Genomic DNA, 26426 nt, shown 5'->3' on the forward strand with positions numbered 1-26426 from the left:
ACTCTTTGAGGTGATACTTACCTTCCTTTCTTTCTCATCAGTTAATTCCTGATGAAAATGGGAGCGTTATATTTCGTATCTGAATTCATTCCAAGTCCTAATTGTAACTCTGTGCTCTCTTTAATGGAAAGTCAAACTGATATCAAAATACCGGTGATCATCACTGGCAGGTCGGTGTGTTTAAAATTCTACCCTTGAGACGACCCATTAGACATTGTGTGTCTGTACTTTTGCATCAAGGTGCCCTCTGTGAACGAAGGGAACATATTAATGTAGTAGTATGATTTCTTTGTGAAGTCCTTATCTCACTTTCAATATTTGTGAAAAAATATTAACAAATTAAATTGGCTACATGTCTTCTTAAATAATTTACAATGTAAATGTTTCTTAACAAGCTATTAAATTTGTCGATATTTTCATTCTTTGAAGCAAAACAAAAAAAAAGTTGCTGAACGGGTCTTTATTTTTATTATTCTACATTTAAATTGATGTGTTTTTGTTCACTGGCAGCTTTTTTACTAAAACGCCTTCTTTCACCGCTTCCACGTAGAGGTTATATTCATGTAACTCTGAATTACGGGGTGAAAAACATTTGAGTGAATTGTAAATTACACCTAGATAAAATGTGTCAAACTCTACTTTACATTAACAGCTTTTAGTTTTGTGAAACTTGGCGCTCAGAAAAATATTCGCACTTACTGGCATTTACACAGTGAAGGACGTGTTATTTTCAATGATAATTGTGTGAAATGGTGGATTGTGTCAGTCGTTTATAATGTAATTTAGGTACTTATAATTTAACCCTCCCACTGTCCTAATGGGTGTGACCCCATGCGGAAAGTTGACCATTGAGCAGGGTTGAGGGTTTATCTCTTGGGTCCATGCGGCAGGGGTGAGGAGTGAGCACCACCTCACCCCTGCCACGTGGACCTCAAACCATCAATCCTGCTCAATGGTCAACTTTCCTCGTGGGGTCACCCATAAAGACAGTGGGAGGGTTAAAGGTGTTGAACGCTGAAAAAACTTTTTTATTATTATTATTTTCATGAGTTTTTCATGCAGGTTGAACATGAAAATAGTCTCCTACACCTATCTCCTGCATTAGCTTCTAATAGAAAATAGATGGTGAAAATCTAGTATTTAAAAATCCTAACAGATCTATGTCACACAGTCACTTAACATTCATGGACTCACCCATCTTGACTCACAACAGGGAAGGCTGTTGTTGGTTTAGCATCCAGCAAACAATAGAGAAGGTCTAGCTAACCATTAGCCATCCCTCTAGGTTGCGATTCACCTCGAGTAACATCCCAGTCGGAGTGATTTCCATACGGCTGAGAGTTTCCATGGGTATGGGTTGCACTCCAATCAGGCCGAAAATCCATACACCTTTTATGTCCTCCACGGACATCTGGGAAGGCATATAATATTCCACTCCTTCCAGGAATCCAATATATACTCCACTGGGTGTGTTCCATCTGGACAAGTAGGAAGCCCCCTTCTCTGTTCTCATTGTTGAAAAAATCTTGTAAATTGCATTGAATGACCAGTTGACCAAATCCGGCTCTAGATGTTGTTGTAACGTACCAAAAGGCCATGTATTTAATCAAAATGTCCAAAAGTTTACTTCTTCATACAGGTCAATCTGACACTGTGGTGCCGTTATCGAATCTATTATCTTGACCCAATATGATTAACTTATGCTGCGGTATTTCAAGATATCTTATCTATTTTCTTTGAATAAAGCATTTTGTTGAATTGCCGATATGTTTAAATCTAAAGTGTTTTAATAATGTTGAATGCTCTACAGTAACGAATGAAGGGTTAACATGATTGATTATTCCTACAATGATTTATGCCAGATCTTAATTTACACGAGATTAGCATACTTGTTGAATGTAATAATGTTAATCTATCAGTATATTCACATATTAATATTACCATATTATTGTTAATATATTATCTTCACATAAACATTTGACATTTTACTCCACATTAGGTGAAATAACCTCTCTAACCTCTCTTTAATGTGGACCTTGAGTCCGATAATAAAGTTGAATTGAATTGGATTGAATTGAATAAGGTTATGAGAAAGAAGTGGTGTCTGAGGTCTTTGATAACACCCACTTCAACTTGTCAAATTCTGATTTGTCCAAATTGATAAACAATGGCTAATAAAAGCTACTTCACTTCCTGAACATTTCAGTTCTAGCGAGCTGCCGGATTCGGCTGACTGGGTAAGCAAAGCATAAGGAACCATCCTCCTTTTTGACCTCAAGGTCAAAGCCTTCATTGCAAGCTGCATCAGACGAGAATAGTTACACCAGCTTCCTGCAGTCACCTGGAAGGTATCTCAGACCAGACAGGTCGTATTTGGGGTAGAGCTATGTGCTACAATACCAGAAGTCCATCTCCACAGGCAGTCTGTCCATACTGACTTCTGTGACCCCCTGGATTGCACAGGGACTTTCACCACAAGGGTTCGTAGATCTGCACAACTGGCGTGGGATGATTTTTTGAATAATTGATAGTTTGTTAAACTTACAGTCAGACTGATTTCACAACCCAGACATCACAAGTTTCTAAGACACTTAATCAGGTTTTGTAACAGAACATCTAAGCTTTCATTCCATCATTTCATTCATTGTCTCAGGTATCTTGTGTCAACCATCATTCATCATAAGTTGTTCTGTCATCATTAGTGGTATGAATTTAGTATAAAATTGATTTTATAACTACATTTTGCCTCTGTCTCAAATTTTTACGAAGGTGTGGTTTCCCTGAACTATCAAAAATACCTGGTTTAATCTTAGATCAAATCTTAGATCAAATTGCAAAAGATCAATAATATTGATAATTCATATTTATATGGAATATCACATCTTATTGATCATTTAATAAAAGTAACCACTTATCATGTTACATGGGTACCACAAGGTTTGTTCCAACTATAGACGGATCACACTCCTGAGCTTCCCTGGTAAGGTCTATTCAGGGGTTCTGGAGAGGAAGGTCCGTCGGATTGTCGAACCAAGGAGTCAGGAGGAGCAATGTGGTATTCATCCTGGCTGTGGAACACTGGACCAGCTGTATACTCTTATCCTGTATCCTGGAGGGTACGTGGGAATTTGCCCAACCAATCTACATGTGTTTTGTGGATTTGGAGAAGGCGTTCGACCGCATCCATTGAGAGGCCCTGTGGGGGGTACTCCAGGCGTATGGGGTACCAGGCCCTCTGATATGGGCTGATAGGTCCCTGTATGACAGGTGTCAGAGCTTGCCGGCTTGCTGGCAGTGTGTCGAGCTCATTTCCAGTGAGAGTTGGACTCCGCCAAGGCTGCCCTTTGTCACTGATTCTGTTCAAAACTTTTATGGACAGGATTTCTAGGTGCAGCCAAGATGTTGAGGGGATCCATTTTGGCCTGAGGATCGGGTTTATGCTTTTTGATGATGATGTGATCCTTTTGGCTTCATCGGAATGTGATCTCCGGCTTTCGATGGCATGGTTCGCAGCCGAGGGTGAAGCAGCTAGGATGAGAATCAGCTCCTCTAAATCTGAGACCATGGTCTTGATACAGAAAAGGGTCGAATGCCTTCTCCTGGTCATGGATGAGGTCCTGCCTCAAGTGGAGAAGTTTAAGTATCTCTGGGTCTTGTCTTGGCTGGCCAGGGAACGCCTTGGGATTCCCCTGGAGGAGCTGGCCCAAGTGGCCGAGGAGAGGGAAGTCTGGACCTCTTGACTTGGGCTTTTCCCCCTGCAACCCGACACCAGTTAAGCGGAAGAAAATGGATGGATGGACAATCAAAATTCAAATCACGTCTGCGTTTTTTATTGTATAGAAAAAATATTCTGGTATCGTCAAGTAGATGTTTCTGTTTGATGTGTGAAGTTACAAAAATCAGATTTGTAGTCATGTCAGTCTCAAACATGGCCTTTGTGTCTGCTTCCTTTTTCATATCTGTATCTCTCAGCTTCCTCTTCTTTCTTCATTGATGCAGGACTTCGGTCCTTTCATCATCACAGATGCTTTGACATCTCATGGAGGATAGATGAGAAGAGGATAATAAAAAAATATGCAATCTCTGATAGGATTCCTCTTCCCCGACCTTCCCTTTCTCCCCGTTTCTCATTTCCTTTCACATCCATTTACATCCATTCACAAAGCAGTGTGTGCACGCACACATGTACACACACACACACACACACACACACACACCCCAACCACTTTGTCCTATTAGTTTCTGCCCTTACCTTTCTCATTTGCTCTTGTCCCTGACTCAGCCTTGAGGTTTTAGGAACCTTTCTGATGAATGGTGTTGTGGATTGAATTACAAGCAGTCAGGTTCACGGGCTCAGTCTCCTGTTACAGGACGCAGATAAATCCCACATTTCTCAGTGTAATGGTCACATTGGAAAATTGAAAGAAATAGGATGTAGTCGGGATGCTCGTGACAGCCTCTAAATCACTTACCAGCCCTGCTCCCTTCCCTGATGACTCAAAAAGATGATGCAGCAGAGTGTGTCTTGGTGCATCAAAATGCTGCTGCGAAGATTTAAGACTTCTATTTAGCAGATTGTGTGTATATAAACAAATACAGGCTGGTATAGTGCCTTCTCATCAAGGGATTGCTTGTCTTTGATGGTTAATTATCATTCTTAAGGGAGAACCCCACACTTTGATAATGGACTACTTTCATATTTCATGATCATGTGATTCTCTGTGGAGATTTTATTGATCAGTAGGTCTATGTGCTGTTTTCAGCATCTAAGGGGAAATATTCTGCATGTTAGTGTTTTCCTGGGAGTTAAGCATAAGTTGTACATGTCAGGTCTCTGGTCTGTTTTATCATGAGCTTTGATGTCACAATTAAAATACAATGCTTGTCCTACTTATGACCTTAGGAGCAGTCTGCATAAAATTCCACATGAGCTCAAATATGTAAATGGCAGCAAGTTGCCAGACATCTAATCTAAATAATGCACAGATCCAACCACTAACTCTTCAACTGAGAGAGAACCAATTTACCCTCTGAGAGTCAACTGGCTTGTACAGGGAGTGCAGAATTATTAGGCAAGTTGTATTTTTGAGGAATAATTTTATTGTTGAACAACAACCATGTTCTCAATGAACCCAAAAAACTCATTAATATCAAAGCTGAATGTTTTTGGAAGTAGTTTTTAGTTAGTTTTTAGTTTTAGCTATTTTAGAGGGATATCTGTGTGTGCAGGTGACTATTACTGTGCATAATTATTAGGCAACTTAACAAAAAATAAATATATACCCATTTCAATTATTTATTTTTACCAGTGAAACCAATATAACATCTCCACATTCACAAATATACATTTCTGACATTCAAAAACTATACAAAAACAAATCAGCGACCAATATAGCCACCTTTCTTTGCAAGGACACTCAAAAGCCTGCCATCCATGGATTCTGTCAGTGTTTTGATCTGTTCACCATCAACATTGCGTGCAGCAGCAACCACAGCCTCCCAGACACTGTTCAGAGAGGTGTACCGTTTTCCCTCCTTGTAAGTCTCACATTTGATGATGGACCACAGGTTCTCAATGGGGTTCAGGTGAACAAGGAGGCCATGTCATTAGTTTTTCTTCTTTTATACCCTTTCTTGCCAGTCACGCTGTGGAGTACTTGGACGCGTGTGATGGAGCATCGTCCTGCATGAAAATCATGTTTTTCTTGAAGGATGCAGACTTCTTCCTGTACCACTGCTTGAAGAAGGTATCTTCCAGAAACTGGCAGTAGGACTGGGAGTTGAGCTCGACTCCATCCTCAACCCGAAAAGGCCCCTCAAGCTCATCTTTGATGATACCAGCCCAAACCAGTACTCCACCTCCACCTTGCTGGCGTCTGAGTCGGACTGGATCTCTCTGCCCTTTACCAATCCAGCCACGGGCCCATCCATCTGGTCCATCAAGACTCATTCTCATTTCATCAGTCCATAAAACCTTAGAAAAATCAGTCTTGAGATATTTCTTGGCCCAGTCTTGACGTTTCAGCTTGTGTGTCTTGTTCAGTGGTGGTCGTCTTTCAGCCTTTCTTACCTTGGCCATGTTTCTGAGTATTGCACACCTTGTGCTTTTGGGAACTCCAGTGATGTTGCAGCTCTGAAATATGGCCAAACTGGTGGCAAGTGGCATCTTGGCAGCTGCACGCTTGACTTTTCATGGGCAGTAATTTTGCGCCTTGGTTTGTCCACACGCTTCTTGTGACCCTGTTGACTATTTTGAATGAAACGCTTGATTGTTCGATGATCACGCTTCAGAAGCTTTGCAATTTTAAGACTGCTGCATCCCTCTGCAAGATATCTCACTATTTTTGACTTTTCTGAGCCTGTCAAGTCCTTCTTTTGACCCATTTTGCCAAAGGAAAGGAAGTTGCCTAATAATTATGCGCACCTGATATAGGGTGTTGATGTCATTAGACCACACCCCTTCTCATTACAGAGATGCACATCACCTAATATGCTTAATTGGTAGTAGGCTTTCGAGCCTATACAGCTTGGAGTAAGACAACATGCATGAAGAGGATGATGTGGACAAAATACTCAATTGCCTAATAATTCTGCACTCCCTGTATTACGATTTAGTTACCTGAGGTACCTGACGTTTTGGTGTAACATCACCAAATGGACTGATTTTGAGATCCCACAGTTCAGATGCATGGCCAGAGCAAATAACCCTGGCTACATACATTCTGCTGTATTTTACCCTAACAGGAGATGGAATGTCTTCATGCAAGCTCTTTAATCACATGATTTCATCTGCTGAACTGAAGCTTCATCAGATAATGAAAGATGACAGTAGCATTCTTTCCCCAAGGTTCTGCACAAAACTCTGTAAAATAAACTTTTATTCCCAGAAGAAAAGAAGATTTCATAACTAAAGTAATAATTTTATATTTCAGAATAATCCTTGAAGAAAAGAAGATCTTACAGTTATCACTAAATATTGCCATGTATAATTATAAATGATGAAATGTTTCATGAATCTGTTCAATGATGCTAAGTATGTTTACTGGATTAGATCACTCGCACCAGACAAGAAGTAAGGCTAAATTAAGAAGCATTGCACATAAACTAACCTTGTTTCGCAGACTGTGCGGCTCTGCATCACAGAGTGTGCGTTCTGAGAATTCTTGATAACTTTGGTAATAGATAAACAGCAGGCTATAAAACCAGCCGCTCTGCTTCTCCTCTGTTCAGTCCGAACATCCGACAGAATGAGAGTTCGGAGAGCAAGCGGAGGCCGGCCACCTCTTAGCAGATCTCTAACTCAAAGGAAGGAGTTTGGCACACTGTCAAAACCCTTAAACATTTGCACCTGCAAAGCCGAGGACAACGAGAGATTTTTTCCAGCAGATCAAAGCTGATTTTGCAACACTCCTTCAGAGTGGTTTTGAGACACTTGGTTTCATCCAGTCCACCTGTGTTACCTGGAGCGATCCTGGACCGACCTGGTCATACTAGGAGTTAGTCTACGGACTTCTGTACCCGGGGTCTCCAACCCCCTGACATCTCGGATCCGCAAGGGCGTCTCCTCTTGGGTACATAGAACACACTGAGACAGCATCTGTATGCAGTTTGATAAGAACAGCTTACAGCTCAGACGCAAACCAAATTCTTTTATTTTCCAGAACTCACCTCTCTCTGAGATGCGGAGACTTTGACTCTGAAATACTATATTCACACCTAGTTCCAGACACCCGTCTCTTATTTCGCATCCACTCACAGTAAATAATAGTTAAACCATTTATTAAGGTTTAAAATTGTTTGTAAAATAAATTCTTATTTGTTTGCAAACACTAACTGGTTCTTGTATCAAAGCGAAGTGTGACGATCCCTTAATAATTAAAAGAATCCTAGAACCTTCTAATTAATCATCCTAAGACCAAGCAAGGTGATATTCTATAATAATAGAGTATTACAGCTATGGGTCACAAGTAATGACAATAAAAATAAATAGCTCTTAAGCAATTTATTGAATCCAATTTACCCTCTATTAACGTCATTACTTTGCAGCTGCTTTCATCCAAATACACTAACAAGTGAGCAACAATAATCAAGCTTCAGTAAAGTAACTTAGTGATTAGTTAACTGACATCCCATCAGGGCAAAATGGGATGTTTGGGGACTCATGAGAAGCAGAAGAGTCCTTTTTTCAAGCAACTGTTTTTAGGCTGGAAATTTTAGCCACCCCCAGTCACTCGGAGGCATCAACACCCAGACTATTTGACAGGCTAACCCAGCAGAAAAAGCAGTGGAGCTGTGGCCTCTTTGTCGGCTCCAGAGAACGGAGCTGACAAACAAAAAATATATGTTCCCTGGGGGGGGCACTGCTCTAGAAGAAGTTGTAAAGTCGAAAGCAGCATGCTATCATTACAGATATGCATGCTGCTCAAGGGTGTTAATATTGCTGGGGACAATAACCATATGGTTGACTGTGGCTTGAAGATTGCTAGGGACAATTTTTAAATATTCATAAACAAGTATTCCTCCATTTGAAGCTTCATTAAAATACACTCTGCAGTGCATTGGCATGTGTATCTATTCAGTGTATAAAAGGTAAAAGCTGGGATTTGAACCAGCAACCCTACTGGCAAACTCGCCCTTAATTTCACAGAAAAATACCAGAAAAATTTGCTTACCCAAGCAGGCATCATCAGAACCAAGCTAGTATCATGTATAAACAAAGTAATTGGGATTTTCACATTTTACAACAATAAACAAACATCAATGGCTCAGAGGTTAGCAGTTCATCCTGTAATCAATGGGTTGCAGGTACGAATCCAAACTCCCACAGTCATGTCAGTTGTTGTCAAATGTCCTTGGGCAAGACATTTCACCCTCCCTGCCTGCTAATGATGGTCCGAGGTACTGGTGGCACCTGTACTCGGCAGCCTCTGTCAGTGCACCCCAGAGCAGCTGTAGCTACATTATAGCTCATCACCATCAGCGTGTAAATATTTATTTATGTATTTATGTATTTATTTATTTATTTTTCTTACCAAATTAAAAGTGATAGAAAGATACACCATTTTACTAGAGAATAAAAAATGGTTCTGGAACGAACTGACTTGCCAGCACCGGCATTGATCTAGGTCTTTCTGGTGGATGTAAGAGGGGATGAATGTGAGTCATTGCTGTAGAAATGCTTATTCATTGTTGTTTACTTATTTATTGCATATTCTTGTTGTTGAGAGACTACAGATGGAAACTAGCTACCTGGCTAAAATCTGGTACAGTGCATCTCTGACTCATGATGGTTAACCCTAACCATTACTGGTCCATTCCTAACCCTAACCAGTTACTTGTCATCATACCTCTAAAACCAAGTATTGTGGGTTGTTTTTTTTTTCACTGAGGGGACCAGCCAAAGTTCCCACAGTTTCTAACTGTCCCCATGTTACAGGTTAAATGGGAAAAACTGTCTACATACAAAGCACACATTCACACATACAGGTGCTGGTCATAAAATGAGAATATCACAACAAAATTGATTTATTTCAGTAATTCCATTCAAAAAGTGAGACTTGTGCAATTAGATTCATTCATTACACACAGACTGACACATTTCAAATGTTTATTTCTTCAGTTTTGATTATTATAAATCTCAGAATGGAATGATTAAAATAAATCACTTTTGTCATGATATTCTAATTTTATGAGCAACTGTACATCTACACAATAAAAAAAACACAAACACTGAGAATGTTTCCTTTTTTAAATGTTCTTACTTTAGGTGTGTGTTATTTCTTTCATTTTAAACCATTAAAGTTAGTGAAACTCTTTCTCCCAAACGCAGTCCAATGTGTTTGGCGTTTTCTAACCAAACAGCCCACAGTACAGATTGTACACTGGGGCTATCCTTGACATTTACCTGGGTCCTTAACTCTGATAGACCACACAGCCTCATCACAGGCTCAGATTTCTGTCATCACAGGCTCAGATTTCTGAAAAGCACATTTCTAAAACGGGTTTTAATGCCTGCAGGCTGCGAGACAGTGCTCAGACAGTCCTACTGGATATGTTTATTGCATTCAGACTGAGGCTAGAAGAATCTGTGCCACTCTGCAATCTTGTTAGCCAGATGTTTCTGTAAAGTTGCAGATGATAAAGTGTAGAAGTGTCATTCTAAAGTAAAAGAGCTGAATCTGTTTTCTGTAATGATAAGTTTGTTGAAGCATTAATCCTTATCATCACGTCAGTGGCTTTTCTAAAAGTCACCCTCCTCTCCTGTATTTTGTGTGTTTCTCTGTTTCGTGTTGATGTTTATTGATACTTTCATATTTGTGTGTGTGTGTGTGTGTGTGTGTGTGTGTGTGTACAGATTGGCTGAAATGGAGAACCAGAATTGTTCTTTCTTCACGGATAGCTTATCTCCTGATGAGAGCCTGTGAGTATGCAGCCACCCCTTCACAACAACCCGCTGATTACAACCCCTGAGTTATATGTGTGTGTGTGCGCGTGTATGTGGGTGTGTGTGTGAGCGCCCTTGGCCCCTGAGACACAGACTGTTTGTGTGTTTACGTGTGCGCTCAGGCTCACACGTGCATGCTGAACCGTTAGTGAGCGATTGAGTAATCACATTGATAATCAGCCACATAATGAGAATGACCCAGAGAGAGCAGCCCCCTTCATCGTCCACTCGCCTGCTTCTGTTTGTTTGTGTTTGCTGGAGCTAGCTGAGAGGGTGCAGCAGCCACAGGAATTAAGATGTTTTCACGTGAATGAGGCAATCACTCCTCATTGTAAAGCACTGAGTGACGAGAAAGAAAATGAGGTTTAGTGCTGTGTGAAAAGATGTCGGACTTGGTGGAGCTGTCAGATGCGTCTCAGGGTCGAGTCTTCGTGGCCAGCAGCTCTGAGCCTTCAGGGCTCCAGGTGTCTGTCTCACTGGGTGAACTGTGTTCATTATTTCATTTCAGATGAGTTTTATCTGTGGGGCAGGGTGCGACTGACACCACATCAAGAATCTGTTTTTAGGCTGTAACAAAACTTAGAAGCAAAAAATTAATTCTTTTTTACTGAGCCGTTTCATCTGCTGCTGATGGAGCGATGTCACAGAAAGTGTCTCAAGGCATTCGCAAGTTTGTCTATGTAGAATTACCCTCCCGACAGTGTGTTTGCATGCATGACGTCCCAGTATAGCGGCATAGCTTTCTGTTCTCGTGGTCTCGTTCTTTGTCTTCAGATGTCTCTCAGTGTCTCTATTGCCTCCATGCTTTCTCTCCTGCATGCCGCTGAGCTATCCGTGCCTCCAGCTGCTGTTTTTGTTTCTATCACACTGTTTTCTGTCCCGAACCATGCTGTCTACATGCATACCCCTCAACCTCTTCCTTTGTATATCACTCTGAGTTCGCCAGACTGACTGACAGGCAACAGACCTGGAAATGATTGAAGCTAACTCACTGAATGAATGAATTGTCAAAATGTTCCCAAAATACTGTAGCATGTTTTGAATTTTGCTCTAAAAATTGTCTTAATTATCGCACAAACATCCGTCAGTTTTTTTGCCTGCTCCAGTGATAGTTGCAAAATTATTCTGCAGATAATCCTTCATGTACAGATCACAAATGTTCAATTGCACGTGAAAACATGTTATTGGAACAAAACTAAAGCTGAAATTTCACCTAGCTGCAAACAGAGACAGAAGAGTGCAGGATAATCTGAGGATTTTCGGTTGAAATCACTCTAAAATGGTGCTTATGACACCTTTGATAAAAGCTTTTTAAGTGGATGAGTCACACGGGGCGTATAGTTACAAACAAATTGCATTATTTGTGCAAAATCTTCTCAGAGCTGAGTGTCCTATAATGTTTTCATTTGTTTGCAGTTTACTTTAATGTTTAATTGTGTGGGTTCTCTTTATAGATGTTTTTATAATGAGGAGTAAAGGGAAAAACAGAGGAGAAGGTCTAAGCTGTCAACTCTAAAAGGAACATCCCCGCTCTGAGTCTCACTTGAACTCCTTCAACAGTGGGATGTCAACTTCTAATCAACAACATCTCTGAGGAGAGTGAGGCATTGATCTGCATACAGAGATCCCTATATATTTCAGGACTTGTTTAGTCATTTAAAAGAAAAACATAAATAATTTGATGGAATTTGCATATCAACACTGAACAACTTGAATGAAAGTGATCAGAAAGAAGAAGATATATTGTACTGCCTGCCCTTTTATACAAACCAAAATGGGCATCATTACATTCCCATAGTTTCAAACTTAAACACATTCATTTTATCAACTTCCCGATTAGATTTTCTAACTATGACACTTTCATAATTAATACAATTTATGAGTATAATGAGTGACCGTACACTTTTTTGTTCTAAATGTAGGGTTATTTTAAGACATTGTACTTCTTTCCGATTACAATGTCCAACTCTTTTCGCGAACATTGTCTGAATATTTGTTGGACAAGCAAGGCAGCTTTGTTTGTTCAGCGCATTTCATACACAGAAGCAATTCAGTGTGCTTTCCAGGTTCAAGATCAGCAAGACCATAAAACGTTAAAATCAACATGACAACATAAAACTGCAGATTTTAAAATCAAAAATTTAAATGCAGAAGTAAAATTAGATGTATGAATGAGATAAAATACTAAATTAAAGGGGGAGCAGTTATAGTGCAGAAGGTGCAGCACAAGAAACAATCATTCACAGGCTAATGAATACATGAAGGTTTTCAATTTTGACTAAAAAGTTAGAGTTGGGGCATGTTTGAGGTCATAATGAAGCTGAGTCCATCTGTGAGCAGCGTAGTAGCTAAAAGCAGCTTCACCCTGTTTGGTTCTGACCCGAGGTTCTTCCAGCTGACTGCTTCCTAAGGATCTCAGAGCTCTGCTGGGCGTAGATACCTGAAGGAGATCCGACATGTATTCTGGTCCCATGGCATTGAGTGATTTATAAACTAGTAGAAGTACTTTGAAAAACTTACAAGATTCATGCCGGGTTGCCAAGCCGGACCCCGGACCCCGGACCCCGTTTGGTTCTAATACAGGCTAAAGCCATGACATTTCAGGATTTCATAAAATGTCAGGGAATTAAATTCTACTATCAAATCCTAAACGGTCATACTTCATCGGACCTAAAGGCATTGATTCCTAGGCGCAGTTTAAGTTCTGTGCGAGTTACTAGGTCCGCCACTAGTGAACTTTTGCCGCTATCTGCCGTTAGAAATTCTTACGACCAGAGGTCGTTCTTTTATGCGTGGACTAAAGTTTGGAATGAAACTCCACATGACATAAGGACAGCGCCAACATTACCTCAATTCAAAAGGAAATTCATCTCTCATCTGTTGGACTGTTTCTCCTGTAAACACTGTTGAAGGTCCAGACGAGATGAGGAGTTACAACTTTCTGCCTTTTTTGGATCATGAGTGTTTGTATGATTGCTTTGTGCTGTTTTTGTATGTATGCTTGTGAGGTTGCAGTTTGATGTTCTGCAGAACAGGAGCCTGCTAAAAAAAAACAACGTTTTAAACTGAGTCAGGCCCGATTGTTTTTAATCTTTTTCTGTTTAATAAAGTTTTGAAATGAATTTAAATGAAAATGGATTTTGTAGTTTACTGGTAGCAAGTGTAGAGATTTAAGAACAGGAGTGATGTGCTTGGTTCTCTTGGTTCTTGTAAAGACTCTAGCAGCAGCATTCTGAATGAGCTGCAGTTGCTTCACAGCTTTTTGGGGAAGACCAGTCAAACGACCATTGCAATAGTCCAGCCTGCTGGAAATGAACACATGAATGAGTTTCTCTAGGTCTCGTCTGGACATGAGACCCCTGAGTCGTGCTATTCAATGCAGATGATAAAACGCTGATCTATTTATAGCCCTAATGTGACCAGTGAAGCTCAGGTCTGAATCAATTATGACACCAAGATTTCTGACTTCTGTCTTTTATTAGCGTTGTTCATTGGCTGCATGGTGGCGCAGTGGTTAGCACTGTTGCCTCGCAGCACAAAGGTTGCAGGTTCGAAACTCCGCTCGGCTGCGGACTTTCTGCGTGGAGTTGCGTGTTCTCCCCATGCATGCGTGGGTTTCCTCCGGGTACTCCGGTTTCCCCCACAGATCACAACATGCCCTATAGGTTATAAATTGTAAGTCACTTTGGATAAAAGCGTCTGCTGAATGAATAAACATAAACATAAACATTGTTTGCAATATTTTAAAATCAACTAAATCACAACATTTCGATACTTTATGTTTGATAAATAATGAGTTGGAGGGATCTTTATAGTGACTGTCATTAATGATTCTCAAAGCTCATTTACAGTGGGGCAAAAAAGTATTTAGTCAGCCATCGATTGTGCAAGTTCTCCCACTTAAAATGATGACAGAGGTCAGTAATTTTCATCATAGGTACACTTCAACTGTGAGAGACAGAATGTGGAAAGAAATCCATGAATTCACATGGCAGGATTTTTAAAGATTTTATTTGTAAATCAGGGGGGAAAATAAGTATTTGGTCACTTCAAACAAGGAAAATCTCTGGCTCTCACAGACCTGTAACGTCTTCTTTAAGAAGCTTTTCTGTCCTCCACTCGTTACCTGTATTAACGGCACCTGTTTGAACTCATTATCTGTATAAAAGACACCTGTCCACAGCCTCAAACAGTCAGACTCCAAACTCCACTATGGCCAAGACCAAAGAGCTTTCGAAGGACACCAGGAAAAGAATTGTAGACCTGCACCAGACTGGGATGAGTGAATCTACAATAGGCAAGCAGCTTGGTGTGAAAAAATCAACTGTGGGAGCAATTATCAGAAAATGGAAGACATACAAGACCACTGATAATCTCCCTCGATCTGGGGCTCCACACAAGATCTCATCCCGTGGGGTTAAAATGATCATGAGAACGGTGAGCAAGAATCCCAGAACCACACGGGGGACCTGGTGAATGACCTGCAGAGAGCTGGGACCACAGTAACAAAGGTCACCATCAGTAACACACTACAACGGCAGGGAATCAAATCCTGCAGTGCCAGACGTGTTCCACTGCTGAAGCCAGTGCATGTCCAGGCCCGTCTGAAGTTTGCCAGAGAGCACATGGATGATACAGCAGAGGATTGGGAGAATGTCATGTGGTCAGATGAAACCAAAGTAGAACTTTTTGGTATAAACTCAACTCATCGTGTTTGGAGGAAGAAGAATACTGAGCTGCATCCCAAGAACACCATACCTACTGTGAAGCATGGGGGTGGGAACATCATGCTTTGGGGCTGTTTTTCTGCTAAGGAGACAGGACGACTGATCCGTGTTAAGGAAAGAATGAATGGGGCCATGTATCGTGAGATTCTGAGCCAAAACCTCCTTCTATCAGTGAGAGCTTTGAAGATGAAACGTGGCTGGGTCTTCCAACACGACAATGATCCCAAACACTCCGCCCGGGCAACAAAGGAGTGGCTCCGTAAGAAGCATTTGAAAGTCCTGGAGTGGCCTAGCCAGTCTCCAGACCTCAACCCCATAGAAAATCTGTGGAGGGAGTTGAAAGTCCGTGTTGCTCGTCGACAGCCCCAAAACATCACTGCTCTCGAGAAGATCTGCATGGAGGAATGGGCCAAAATACCAGCTACTGTGTGTGCAAACGTGGTAAAGACCTACAGTAATCGTTTGACCTCTGTTATTGCCAACAAAGGTTATGTTACAAAGTATTGAGTTGAATTTTTGTTATTGACCAAATACTTATTTTCCTCCCTGATTTACAAATAAATTCTTTAAAAATCCTGCCATGTGAATTCATGGATTATTTTTCACATTCTGTCTCTCACAGATGATGTGTACCTATGATGTAAATTACTGACCTCTGTCATCATTTTAAGTCGGAGAACTTGCACAATCGGTGGCTGACTAAATACTTTTTTGCCCCACTGTATGTAAATCAAACAAAGATTGAGTTTAGGTTCTAGTGTGTCCCCAGATTTCTAATCATTGAGTTATACAGAGCAGACAGCCCAGAACTACATAATAATAATAATTAACTTCATGTAATATGATTGATACGAAAAGGCTCCTCAGAAGAAAAGCAACACAAATGAGAGATCATTTTCCTTATCCCTAAACCTGTTACAATTGTTTTTATTTAGTCACAAACTCCTAAAATTTCCTCACATGTTATACTCAGAAACTAATTTGTTTCTATTTATTAATTTTTTAATTATATTTATATTTCAGAAAACATGAGAGCACAGCGCTGCAACTCCAAACACCCACAATTGCTTCCAGAAGTTTTAGAAACTCTTCTGCAAAAGCCTATTTACGCATTTCAGTAAATATTAATGTTTAAAATCATCTCACAGATGTTAGTTTCTCTGATATTTAAGCTGTCTTTACTTTAGCATTTTAAAGTCATAGTTTCTTATTCTTTAAATGATCCTTTATTCATTCAAGAGACCATAACCACCTCCTCCCACTCAACAGAAACTCTGAACAGACGTTGTTATGCAGCTGTAGCTCGGAGAGATGGACTAATTAAATATGTATTAAAATCGAAGGATGAGCCAACAAATTTATGCTACTAAATTCAACTTTTGATGGTAGAACGTGTTGTGAGTCACATGTTGCATTAGTTGGAGAAAAGTGAGAAAACTCCTTTAATAGGTCTTTTATTATGTGAATAAAGCTGCATCTGGAGATGTTTATGCCTGCACCCATAAATATCCACGAGGCGTAAAATCTGGTATTGAAATTCAAAGCCCTATAACTTTTTATATGTTTTCCAGTGCAGGCACAATCATTATTACCACACATGAGCTCAGCAATAACCATCTTTCTAATAGAGTGATCACCGGAAATTTACAGTTCTGTTTGTGGTTTAGCAGCCTGAGGTCTCCTATTAGAGATTTGTGTTTTTATCCCAATGTCAGGGTGATGTTTTTATTATTTTGGGCTGTTTACATTAGTATTGCATCCTCGGTTTTTATTAAACACTGGCGGTTTAATGGTCTGCTGAGCTGAGTTTGTTTAGTAGAATTTGGTATTTAGTGTTTGGGCTGTGAACCTGGCTCTGTGTGACTGTGTCCCATTTTGTTTGACTGTGTCATTTTGTGGAGCCCGTCCTCGTCTCGCTTGCCTTGCTTTGGCTTTGCTCTGCTGTTGGCTCTGCTTTGTGCTGCTGGTGGCTGTGTGCTGTGCTAGGGGCTCAGTGTGTTGTCTCCTGTGTGGGGGACTCAGGGATGAAGATCAGTACCTCCTGCGTCACTCCAGCCCCGCCCTGGACCACGATTCACCCTGCGGGCAGCACATGATGCTGGCCCACCTGGAGCATCAGGACAAGGAGCAGCTCCAGTGCACCCTGGCCCGGCTGGAGAACGAGAACAGGTTTGTATTCAGACATTTTCATTCTGTTTACCAGCTCAAATCTTTGTTGTCATGCAAAATAAACAAAAAACATATTTTGCTCACTTGAGTTGTAATGAGCTAAAAACGGATGAAAGGGTAACATCTAACTCAAAAATCTTAAGCAGCTGTGCTTGTTTGTTTGTTTGTTTGTACAATTGACAGGAGGTTAGATATAGATATACGTTAACTTTATTTAGTGATCCATACCAACACAAACATGTAGGAGTTTATTTGGAGCTTTTGCACTATTTTCAGAGAGCCTGCCATTTAAAAAGTCTCCTGCTGAGAGTAAACACTCTGCAGCTCTGCATCCTTTTGAACAGCCTCAGGACATAAGAAACACTCTCTGAATTCATAGCTGACAGCTAAGTGTGTAAAATACTGTGATAACATGAAACTGCTTGTAAATCTTGCTTCAGTTTGACAGCTTGTGCCCAACAGTCGAGGGAGGGAGGGGAAAAGCTCATTATGAACTGACTGGTGTGAAAAGCATGTCTGAAACTCAAGATATGAATGTTTTAATTTGAATTTATTTCCTTCAGGTTCAGCCATTTTTCATAAATGAAGCTAATTCGTTTTATCCTCTATCCCTTAATTTGTCACCAGAGGCATCCTTTATGCGAATGATTCATATGAATAATTTTCTCGGCCCATTTATGTCAGTGACCTTTTCCAAACCCACAGCAAAACACTGCCACACACACTCGTGGGCCTTTGGGGCAATGGAGGCTTAACCTTATTTAGTTTTTGCACAAAGTGTCTTGTTATGTATTTATGTGGCATCAACAATAAATCAGATTTTAAAACAAAACACACTCGGAAAACTATTTTCTGAGCCTTTCAAGTGGATATTCATAATCTCACTCGATTTTGGGAACCCAGTCTGAACTCTTTTTTTTATTTATTTTTTTACTTTTTGCAGGAATAAATTAGATTTTAAGAAGCAGTTATTTTATTAATTTGTTTAGAAAAAGTAAGCTTATTTCTTTATCTTTGTACAACTAAAATGTTTATTTTCTGTTTAGTTTATGAGTTTGCATAATCCAAATTTTTCATTTAATATAACTTATGTTTCAAACAGCAGCATTTGAGAAGTTTTATTGTTTTGTTTGGTTTTTCTTGGACTCAGACTCATTTTGAATCTCATGTGAGTATGTTGGACAGCAAAGGTTTACCACTGTGTTGCATCACCTTAACTCTTAACATCACTGAAAACATCTGAGGACCCAGGAAACCAGCTGCTGCGGTGTGGGAGCAGAGTCATTTCACAGTATTCTTCAAAACGTTTTTATAATTTCTGAGCCTCCATGTTTTTTTTTCACAACTCTACTGGTTTTCAGTTAGAAACAAACCGTTCTAACTAGAAATCAGTGTGCAGGGTGTGATTTTATGTTTACATCAATTAGATTGTTTTTATTGTGTCTGGCTGACCTGGATAAATACTTCTAGTTGTGTGGATGTTTTGCATCACGCATCAATTACCTGATTTTGTTCACCTGCCCTCCATGATGGGACCTCAGGGTGCTCCAGAGCGAATACAGGAGGCTCAAGTGGAAACACGAGGAGGCGGCGTCAGTGCCCATGCTGACGGAGGCTGGAGAGCCGGGGTCACCCACAGCAGGAGGGACGCAGGATGAGGAGCTCCTGGCTGAGGCGCGAGTCCTCCGTCAACACAAAACCCGCCTGGAGACCCGCATGCAGATCCTAGAGGACCACAACAAACAGCTGGAGTCCCAGCTGCGCAGGCTCAGGGAGCTGCTGCTACAGGTACAGCAGAGATGAGCTGCTCTGAACAGATAGTAGACACATCCATGATTCATTTGCTGCAAAAATTGTAATGAATGTTTAGTCTTGTGTTTTTTTCTTATTATTTAATTTCTGCTCTAACATTCAAACAAAAAGGACAAGCAGTTTTTTAAATATAGATTTTTTTTCTAATTATTTTTGACAGAATGATATTTTATTTTACAGGAATTTTAAAAATAGTCATTAAATTCTTGTGATATGTCATTAATAATAAGTTATAATAAATACATATTATAATAAATATCAAAAAGTGTTTATTATGCATCAATAAAGGATGGGAGACAAATCTGTTCATATATATTTATATATATCCATTCTATCCTAACACCAACTGCCGATAGACGAACAGTCGCCCAAGACTGCAAAGCCCGACACACACCAACCTGTGTACGGCCTGCACTGATTACAAGAAAGCATATAACTCAATACTGCACTCATGGATCATTGAATGCTTGGAGCTGTACAACATCAACAAGGCTCTGAGAGCCTTCATTGGGGCTGAGGAAAACCACCCTTGAGGCCAATTGCACAAGTCTCCATCAAACGTGGCATATACCAAGGAGATGCCATGTCCCCACTGCTGTTCTGCATAGGTCTGAACTCCCTCAGCCAAGTAATCAACAAGACTGGCTATGGATACTGACTCAAGAATGAAAACACAATCAGCTACCTCCTATGGAGCTGTACACCAAGAGTGAGCAAGACATTGGCTCACTGATCCACACCACCAAGATCTACAGCACTGATATCGAAATGTCAATTGGACTCAGTGGCGGTTTTATCATTAGGCATAGGTCGGCGGCCACCTGGGGCCCCCTTGTGTTGGGAGGCCCCCTAGCCCTGACCGCCGACACCCCTCTGTTAATGCCACAATATTCTTATTACCAACCTGCCGACGGGATTGGACGTGCGCACTTCTCATTGTCATGATTCCTGAACCGTTCAAGATATCATTAAAATTCCAAAAGTGCTGAAAATATTAAAATTGGGGCTTTCCGTGCATATACAAGACATTATGATAGCCACCGTCATTCCCTGTTTTGAGCACAACGAATCACAACACAGATTTAGAGATGTGCTGAGTTTGTCATCCAAAATGCTTCATTTTATAACTTTTGAATGGCTGATCAGATTCAAAAACTTCCAACGGTTCCTAAAAGCACATAAAAGCAGCTTTCCAACGATCTATAGCATGAAGCCATCAGAGTCATGGAAAATATTGCGACAAGGGGAAATCCTGCTGTACAGCCTGATTGAAACGGAGCACAGCGCCGCGGTGAAAGCGGATAACGGAACGGGGAAGCTAATCAGTGTAAAAAGCCAGCATGAAATTATGGAAATGACTCAATGAAAATCAACACGATCTATTAAGTGTCCCAGAAGGCTTATATCTGAAGACAGTGACCACGAAGAAGGACAGATCTCCAGTGAACCAGGATATGAATGTTTGTTCAGTCTTAATTTTTTTATTTTTATTTGAACAACCCTCAACTATTTGCCAATTGTAAGATTCAGCTTCATTCCAGCATTATTTATCTTTTTACAATAAATAATTATTTTTGCTAAAACAAAAGTTTTGGGTATAGCAGTGCACGGTGTGCCAGAGAAGCACCCCATGGCAGTGTGAGGTGCGCTCTGCCTGCAGCTGAAGAGAAACTGCTTCAAGGTCTACCACATCAAATAAAAATGTCTGAAAGTTTACAAAACTAAATGGTCTTAAAACTGCTAAAAAAGATACCAAGGTTCAAACTTTTTTAAGAATAGATTCATTACAGTTCAAAGTTTAAAGTGTTCTTTCCAAATTGTTTGCCCAGTAATTTAGAAGTTCCAGTTCAGTAATAAATGTAAAAAATTCAAATTCGTTTTTTGCTTTTTTCACCTTTAAGCTGATTTTTTAAAGGCTTTAATAGAAATAAATTCTAAATACAAACCATACACTGAAAGCTGAGGTTGTTCTGAAAAAAGGAGAAGAGTTACACACACTTTGCACTTTTTATTACAATTTTACAGCCATAAGATTAAAAAAATACCAGGCAGCCCTGTTATATTTATGGTCGTAAGAGGGTTATTAAGACGGCGATGCAAAAACAGGAAGTGATTGGTAGTCATTCCACTCCAATCCAGTTGGTGGCGGTAATGCACCAAATTGTTGTTTGCCAAGTGCCATAAGACCACAAGTAAGAAGAAGAAGAAGAGAGGCGGAAGCGTTCGTAACAAACTCAAAGCGATAGTCAATACATTAAGCATGACATGGAGTTATCCTAGTGGCTCCAATAAGAGAACGAAGCAGCATGCTTCATAAAAGCTTTTATCTTCACTTTTGAAAGTGACGTCGTTTTTCGATGTAAACCTCAAAAGGAAGCAGAAAGGAAAGACCGTGGAAAGTGTTTAAAGGGAGGAAAACATAGACCAAAATGGAAAATAGAAAAAAAAATAACAAAGGCAAAAGCACAGGAGCACTGACAGGAAAAAGAAAGCAGAGCAAATATTGAAAGCGCTCAAAGGGAGGTAAGTACAGGAAAAAAGAGGAGGACTAATAAAAAGGGAAAATAATTCATGTCAGAAGAGGGGAGAGTTTCGCAAATTCAATTCAATTCAATTCAAAGATACTTTATTAATCCCAGAGGGAAATTAGAGTTTCAGTACACACAATTCAGAGATCAGACATACATGGGCAAGACACATGACAAGAATTGGTGACTGTGGTCATTCGCAACCCTGAGTCGCGCTACCTTAATAGAGATCAGAGGGTTACATGAGGATTGGTTAAGGTGGAGGGAAAAAAAGGCACTTCAGAGTTAACCTCCACCAGGAGGGCAGTTTTGCTCTGCAAAAAAACACCTCAGACAGATATGCAACAGACTTCAGACATCACACAACATAAGTGTCCACTAGGTGGGGTGGTGGGTTTGGAACTATCCACATTTCGGTTCCTGCAGCCACTACAAGCAGCGCATGTCACCTCAGTCTGAACAGTAGGAGGAGCATTTAGAGTTGGAGGGTTGCAGTGACCCTGGAACGATTTGGCGGCCTTCCTGCAGTCCCGCCCAGGCTGGGATAGGAGATAGAATTGAGTTGCCATAGCGATGGCACATTCCACATATCTTCTGAGGGGGGAGTTTTCGTTGGAGCCAGACAGAGATAATTTCCTCTCTGTCTTAAAGTTCCTTGGTCCTCAACCTCTCAAAATCCCAATAATGGACATTAATCTATCCCAATCCGTGCTAATTCGTCCACTCTATCCTTGATGGCATCAATCTTTTGTGCCAGTGAATGAATCTCAGCCAAAGTTCCAAGCTTACGATTCATCTCAATAATTATGAGTCTGTGAATTCACAGCACGGTGCAAACCATCTCTGAGCTCCGGGAGCAGGCCAATATTCCTCGACAGCTCGTTAATTTTCCGGTAAGCCAGGAAGTCTCCAAGCCAATGAGCAAGAAACCTGACACCAACACCACGAATATCCACACGTCTTCAGAGTCCTCCACAGACAGCTGAGATAAACAAATCAAGTTCCACTGTTTCCAGGAGTCCATGAATGTCCAACTGGGTCTGTCCCAGAGGGGCATCTGGGAGCCCCTTCTCCCGTTCTCATCGTTGAAAAAATTTTATCAATCGCGTTGAGAGACCAACTGACGAGGTCCATTTTAGTGATTTCAGTTTCCAGTTTCCAGAAAAAATACAGAAGCAGCTGTGGACCCAGCACACAGAGACAGACAAAGGGCCTTGAGGATAAGATATGGAGGAGAGGAGGAAAAAAGCATCTGCACCCTCCAAGAGTGGGAAGAAGAAGTTAAATCCAGTTGAAGGTAAGATTGTCGAAAATTTAGTGTAAAGGGCCCCATGACTGTTTGCCTTGGGCCCCCAAATTGCCAAATCTGCCACTGTTTGGACTTGAGAAGTGTGGTCGGATGATGAAAAAGAAAGAAAAGGTAGTCCACACAGAAGGGGTCTCCCTCCCAGAAGGAGTAATTGCAGACATTGAGGACAGTTACAAGTATCTTGGTATCCCAAAAGCAAATGGTAACCTCGATGATGTCCAGATCCAGACTGACAAAATGGTGATGGCGAACCAACCAGACATCATGGTGGTGGACAAACAACAGAAGACAGCTGCTGTGGTTGATGTAGCAATACCAAGTGATGGTAACATCAGAAAAAAGGAACGTGAGAAGCTAGAGAAGTACCAGAGCCTCAAAGAAGAACGAGAAAGCCTGAGAGTGAAGACATCTGTGGTAGCTACCCGTGGTCATCGGGACACTCGGGGCAGTAACCCCCGACTGGAGGAGTGGCTAAAGCAGATCCCAGGAAAAACATCAGACATCTCAGTCCAGAAAAGTGCAGTTTTAGGAACAGCTAAGACACTGCAGAACCCTCAAGCTCCCAGGCCTCTGATAGAGGACCTGAGCTTGGAAGGATGAGACCAATTCCATTTTTGGTTCATTTTAAAAAACAAGAAAGGTTTCTCTTTACCTTGCTAACATATCGTTTGCCGACTGCAAAACATCCTCAGAGCTGATGCTGATGGTGGCGTCACTTCCTACTCCGTTTATCCGCGGGCAGCAGAGGACATTGTCACCCTCTGCTGCCCACTCTCCTCTCTCTGATGATGCAGTCCCATGCACAATCCAATGTGTACACCCCATCGTCTCTGTTCATGGTCCCACATCCACGTCTCCTTATCTCTATAGCTTCTTTTATCCATCTTTTGTATTTCTGTAGTTCGGTGTTTATGATTCTTGTGTTGTCCCAGTCCATTATATGGTTTTCTCTTGTGCAGCGATCTGTTACGCTGACTTCTTTATTGTGCTTTCTGCTTCTTGTTTTGCTGCTCTTGTGTGTCTTTGACTTGTTTCTTTCTCACACTCCTTTCTATGTTCTATTGTTCGTGTGTTGAGTTGGTGTCCGGTTTCTCCTATGTATGTTCTATTGCAGAGTTTGCATTGGATTTCGTAAACAACTCCACATTTATGTCCAGCTGGTATCTTGTCTTTTGGGTGTACTAGTCTGTTTCTAACTGTTGTGTATTGTTTTGTTGGTGTGTTTATGTTGTGTTTTTTCGTTGTTGCTCTTATTTTTTCTGTTATGCCTTTGATGTATGGTAGGGTTATCACTGGTTTTGGTTCTTGTCTTTCTGGGTTTCTGGTTCTTTGTTTGTTCTTTTCTTTCTGCTGTTTGTTGTTTTCCTTCGTTTATTGCCCATGTCGGGTATCCGCAGGTCTTTAAAGCGTGTTGTATGTGTTTGTTCTCTTGTTTACGGTCTCTTTCTTCTATTATCATGTTTGCTCGGTGATATAATGTTCTGATTACTGACATTTTGTGTATGGTGGAGTGTTCTGATGTCCGTAATAGATACTGGTCTGTGTGTGTTGGTTTCCTATATGTGTTTATGTTTAGGGTCCCGTCGGTCTGCCTGGTTATTTTCATGTCCATAAATGCTATGCTGCCTTCTGTTTCTGACTCATAAGTGAACTTTATGTTGCCTGTGCTGTCAATGTTATTCAAGTGTTGTGTTAGTGTTTCTGTTTGTCCTTTTGGTATGATTTCCAGTATGTCGTCTTCGTAGTGTTTCCATTGTTTTATTTTGCAGTTGGGGGGGGGGGGGGGGGGGTATGGTCTCATGGTCTATGTCTTCCATGAAAAACTCACACAGGGTGGCTGATAACGGGTTACCCATGGCGAAGCCTTCAAGTTGTTTGTATATTGTGTTATTGTACGTGAAGTAAGTGGAGTTAGCTACCAGTCCTATCAGTTGAGCTATGTCATCTGCTGTGAGGTTTGTTCTTTGGGTAAAGTCTTGTCCTGTCTGAATCTGTTAACTACTATGTCTATGGTTTTTTTGGGTTGGTGTTTTTGTGAATAGGAATGTGACGTCATGCGAGATGAGTATGTCGTTATCTTTTATTGTAATCTTTTTTAGTTCTTTTGCCAATTCTATACTATTTCTGCAGTGTTGATCTGTGTAACCTAATAGCGGGCTGATGATTTAGCTGATTTCTTTTGCCTTGTTGACATGCCAGTTCTGTTGCTACAATAAATCCTTCATATGGTATTTTCTTTGGTGTTACTGCAAAGTTTAAACCTTTTTTTAATATGCTTTCTTCTGCTTCTGTTAGTTCGTATTGTGAAATGTTACATACCCATGAGCTTTGTGTGGTGTTATCTTGTATTTCTTTTCTCTTTTTCTTGTTGATGAGTTTGTTTAACTTCTTTATGTGTCTTTCTTTTACTTTTGTGAATTATTTTTCCTGTTGTTCCATCACGTGTCTTTTAGTTTGTTCCTCTGTTTTTTATCAAGTTTGTAATTCCTTTTTAAGTCCAGGTGTCTTCTTTCCAGTTTGTTTTCCACTTGCTTCTGTTTGGTTGCGACGTTTCTTATCCTTTGTTTGAGTAGTGCTTTTAGAGTTCTTTCCATTATGTTCTGTGCTGTCTTGGTCCAGATCGGTGTTTTCAGCTGTAGGCTTGTTGGTGTGATGTTTTCGTCCCGGCATCTTACATTGAAACGAAGGTGGTTCCTTAGACGTGCGCGTTTTAGATGTAAACGTTCCAAACGGCGGAAGTCCTTTGTTCCTTGTTGTCCGTATTTTCTTTAAACATCTTTGGTGTGTTCTTGCTGTGTCTAGTTTCTAATTCCATTTTTGCTTCATTTTAAAACACAGGAAAGGTTTCTCTTTACCTTGCTAATGTTTAGTTTGCCGACTGCAAAACATCCTCAGAGGTGACGCTGATGGTGGCGTCACTTCCTGCTTCATTTATCCGTGGTTAGCAGAGGACGTTGTTGCCCTCTGCTGCCCACTATCCCCCCATTATATATAAATATATATGCAAAATCTTGATTTTTCCAAATAGCCCTTTTGCCTACATGGTTGTTACTTTGTCTAAAATGTTTTGTATAGGAATTCTAGAACAAGTACATTGGTGAATAAATTTGGCTCACTATAAAGGATTTATTAGCCATCATAGAGAGGAATGTTGGGGTTAGAGTTGTTTCGGTCATGAAAATAAATATTATGTATTATGTCATGACACTGAAAGACGCCATGTAATCCATTAGCTCTAGTAGGGTTGTTGACAACACTGCGTTTTGTTGGTGGTCATCTTAATCAGGTTGAGTCTAAAAGTTAATCAGAGGAAGAAGACATTTAGAGATTACTTACAAGATTTTCTTAATCTAATCCAGTCTTTCATGAGAATTTTTGCTGAAATGGTAAATGGCCTGTATTTGATATAGTGCCTTCTAGAGTCCTGGAACCCCCCA

At 40.6% G+C, this 26426-nt stretch overlaps 1 protein-coding gene across 5 annotated transcripts in view; it reads left to right on the top strand.

Annotated features, from left to right (window-relative positions):
* drp2 (dystrophin related protein 2) overlaps window positions 1-26426 on the top strand; it is a 525275-nt gene that overhangs the window by 492984 nt on the left and 5865 nt on the right. For 4 of the 5 annotated variants that reach the window (XM_015949550.3, XM_070550594.1, XM_070550593.1 and 1 more), the window contains 3 exons: window positions 10355-10420; window positions 17194-17340; window positions 18882-19128. In XM_015949550.3, the coding sequence (XP_015805036.1) occupies window positions 10355-10420; window positions 17194-17340; window positions 18882-19128 (460 nt within the window). The remainder of the gene's footprint in view (window positions 1-10354; window positions 10421-17193; window positions 17341-18881; window positions 19129-26426) is intronic. The other variant, XM_070550598.1, reaches the window with a different exon arrangement.

Source organism: Nothobranchius furzeri, chromosome 1 (genome assembly GCF_043380555.1).
Source record: "Nothobranchius furzeri strain GRZ-AD chromosome 1, NfurGRZ-RIMD1, whole genome shotgun sequence".
NCBI lineage: Eukaryota > Metazoa > Chordata > Actinopteri > Cyprinodontiformes > Nothobranchiidae > Nothobranchius > Nothobranchius furzeri.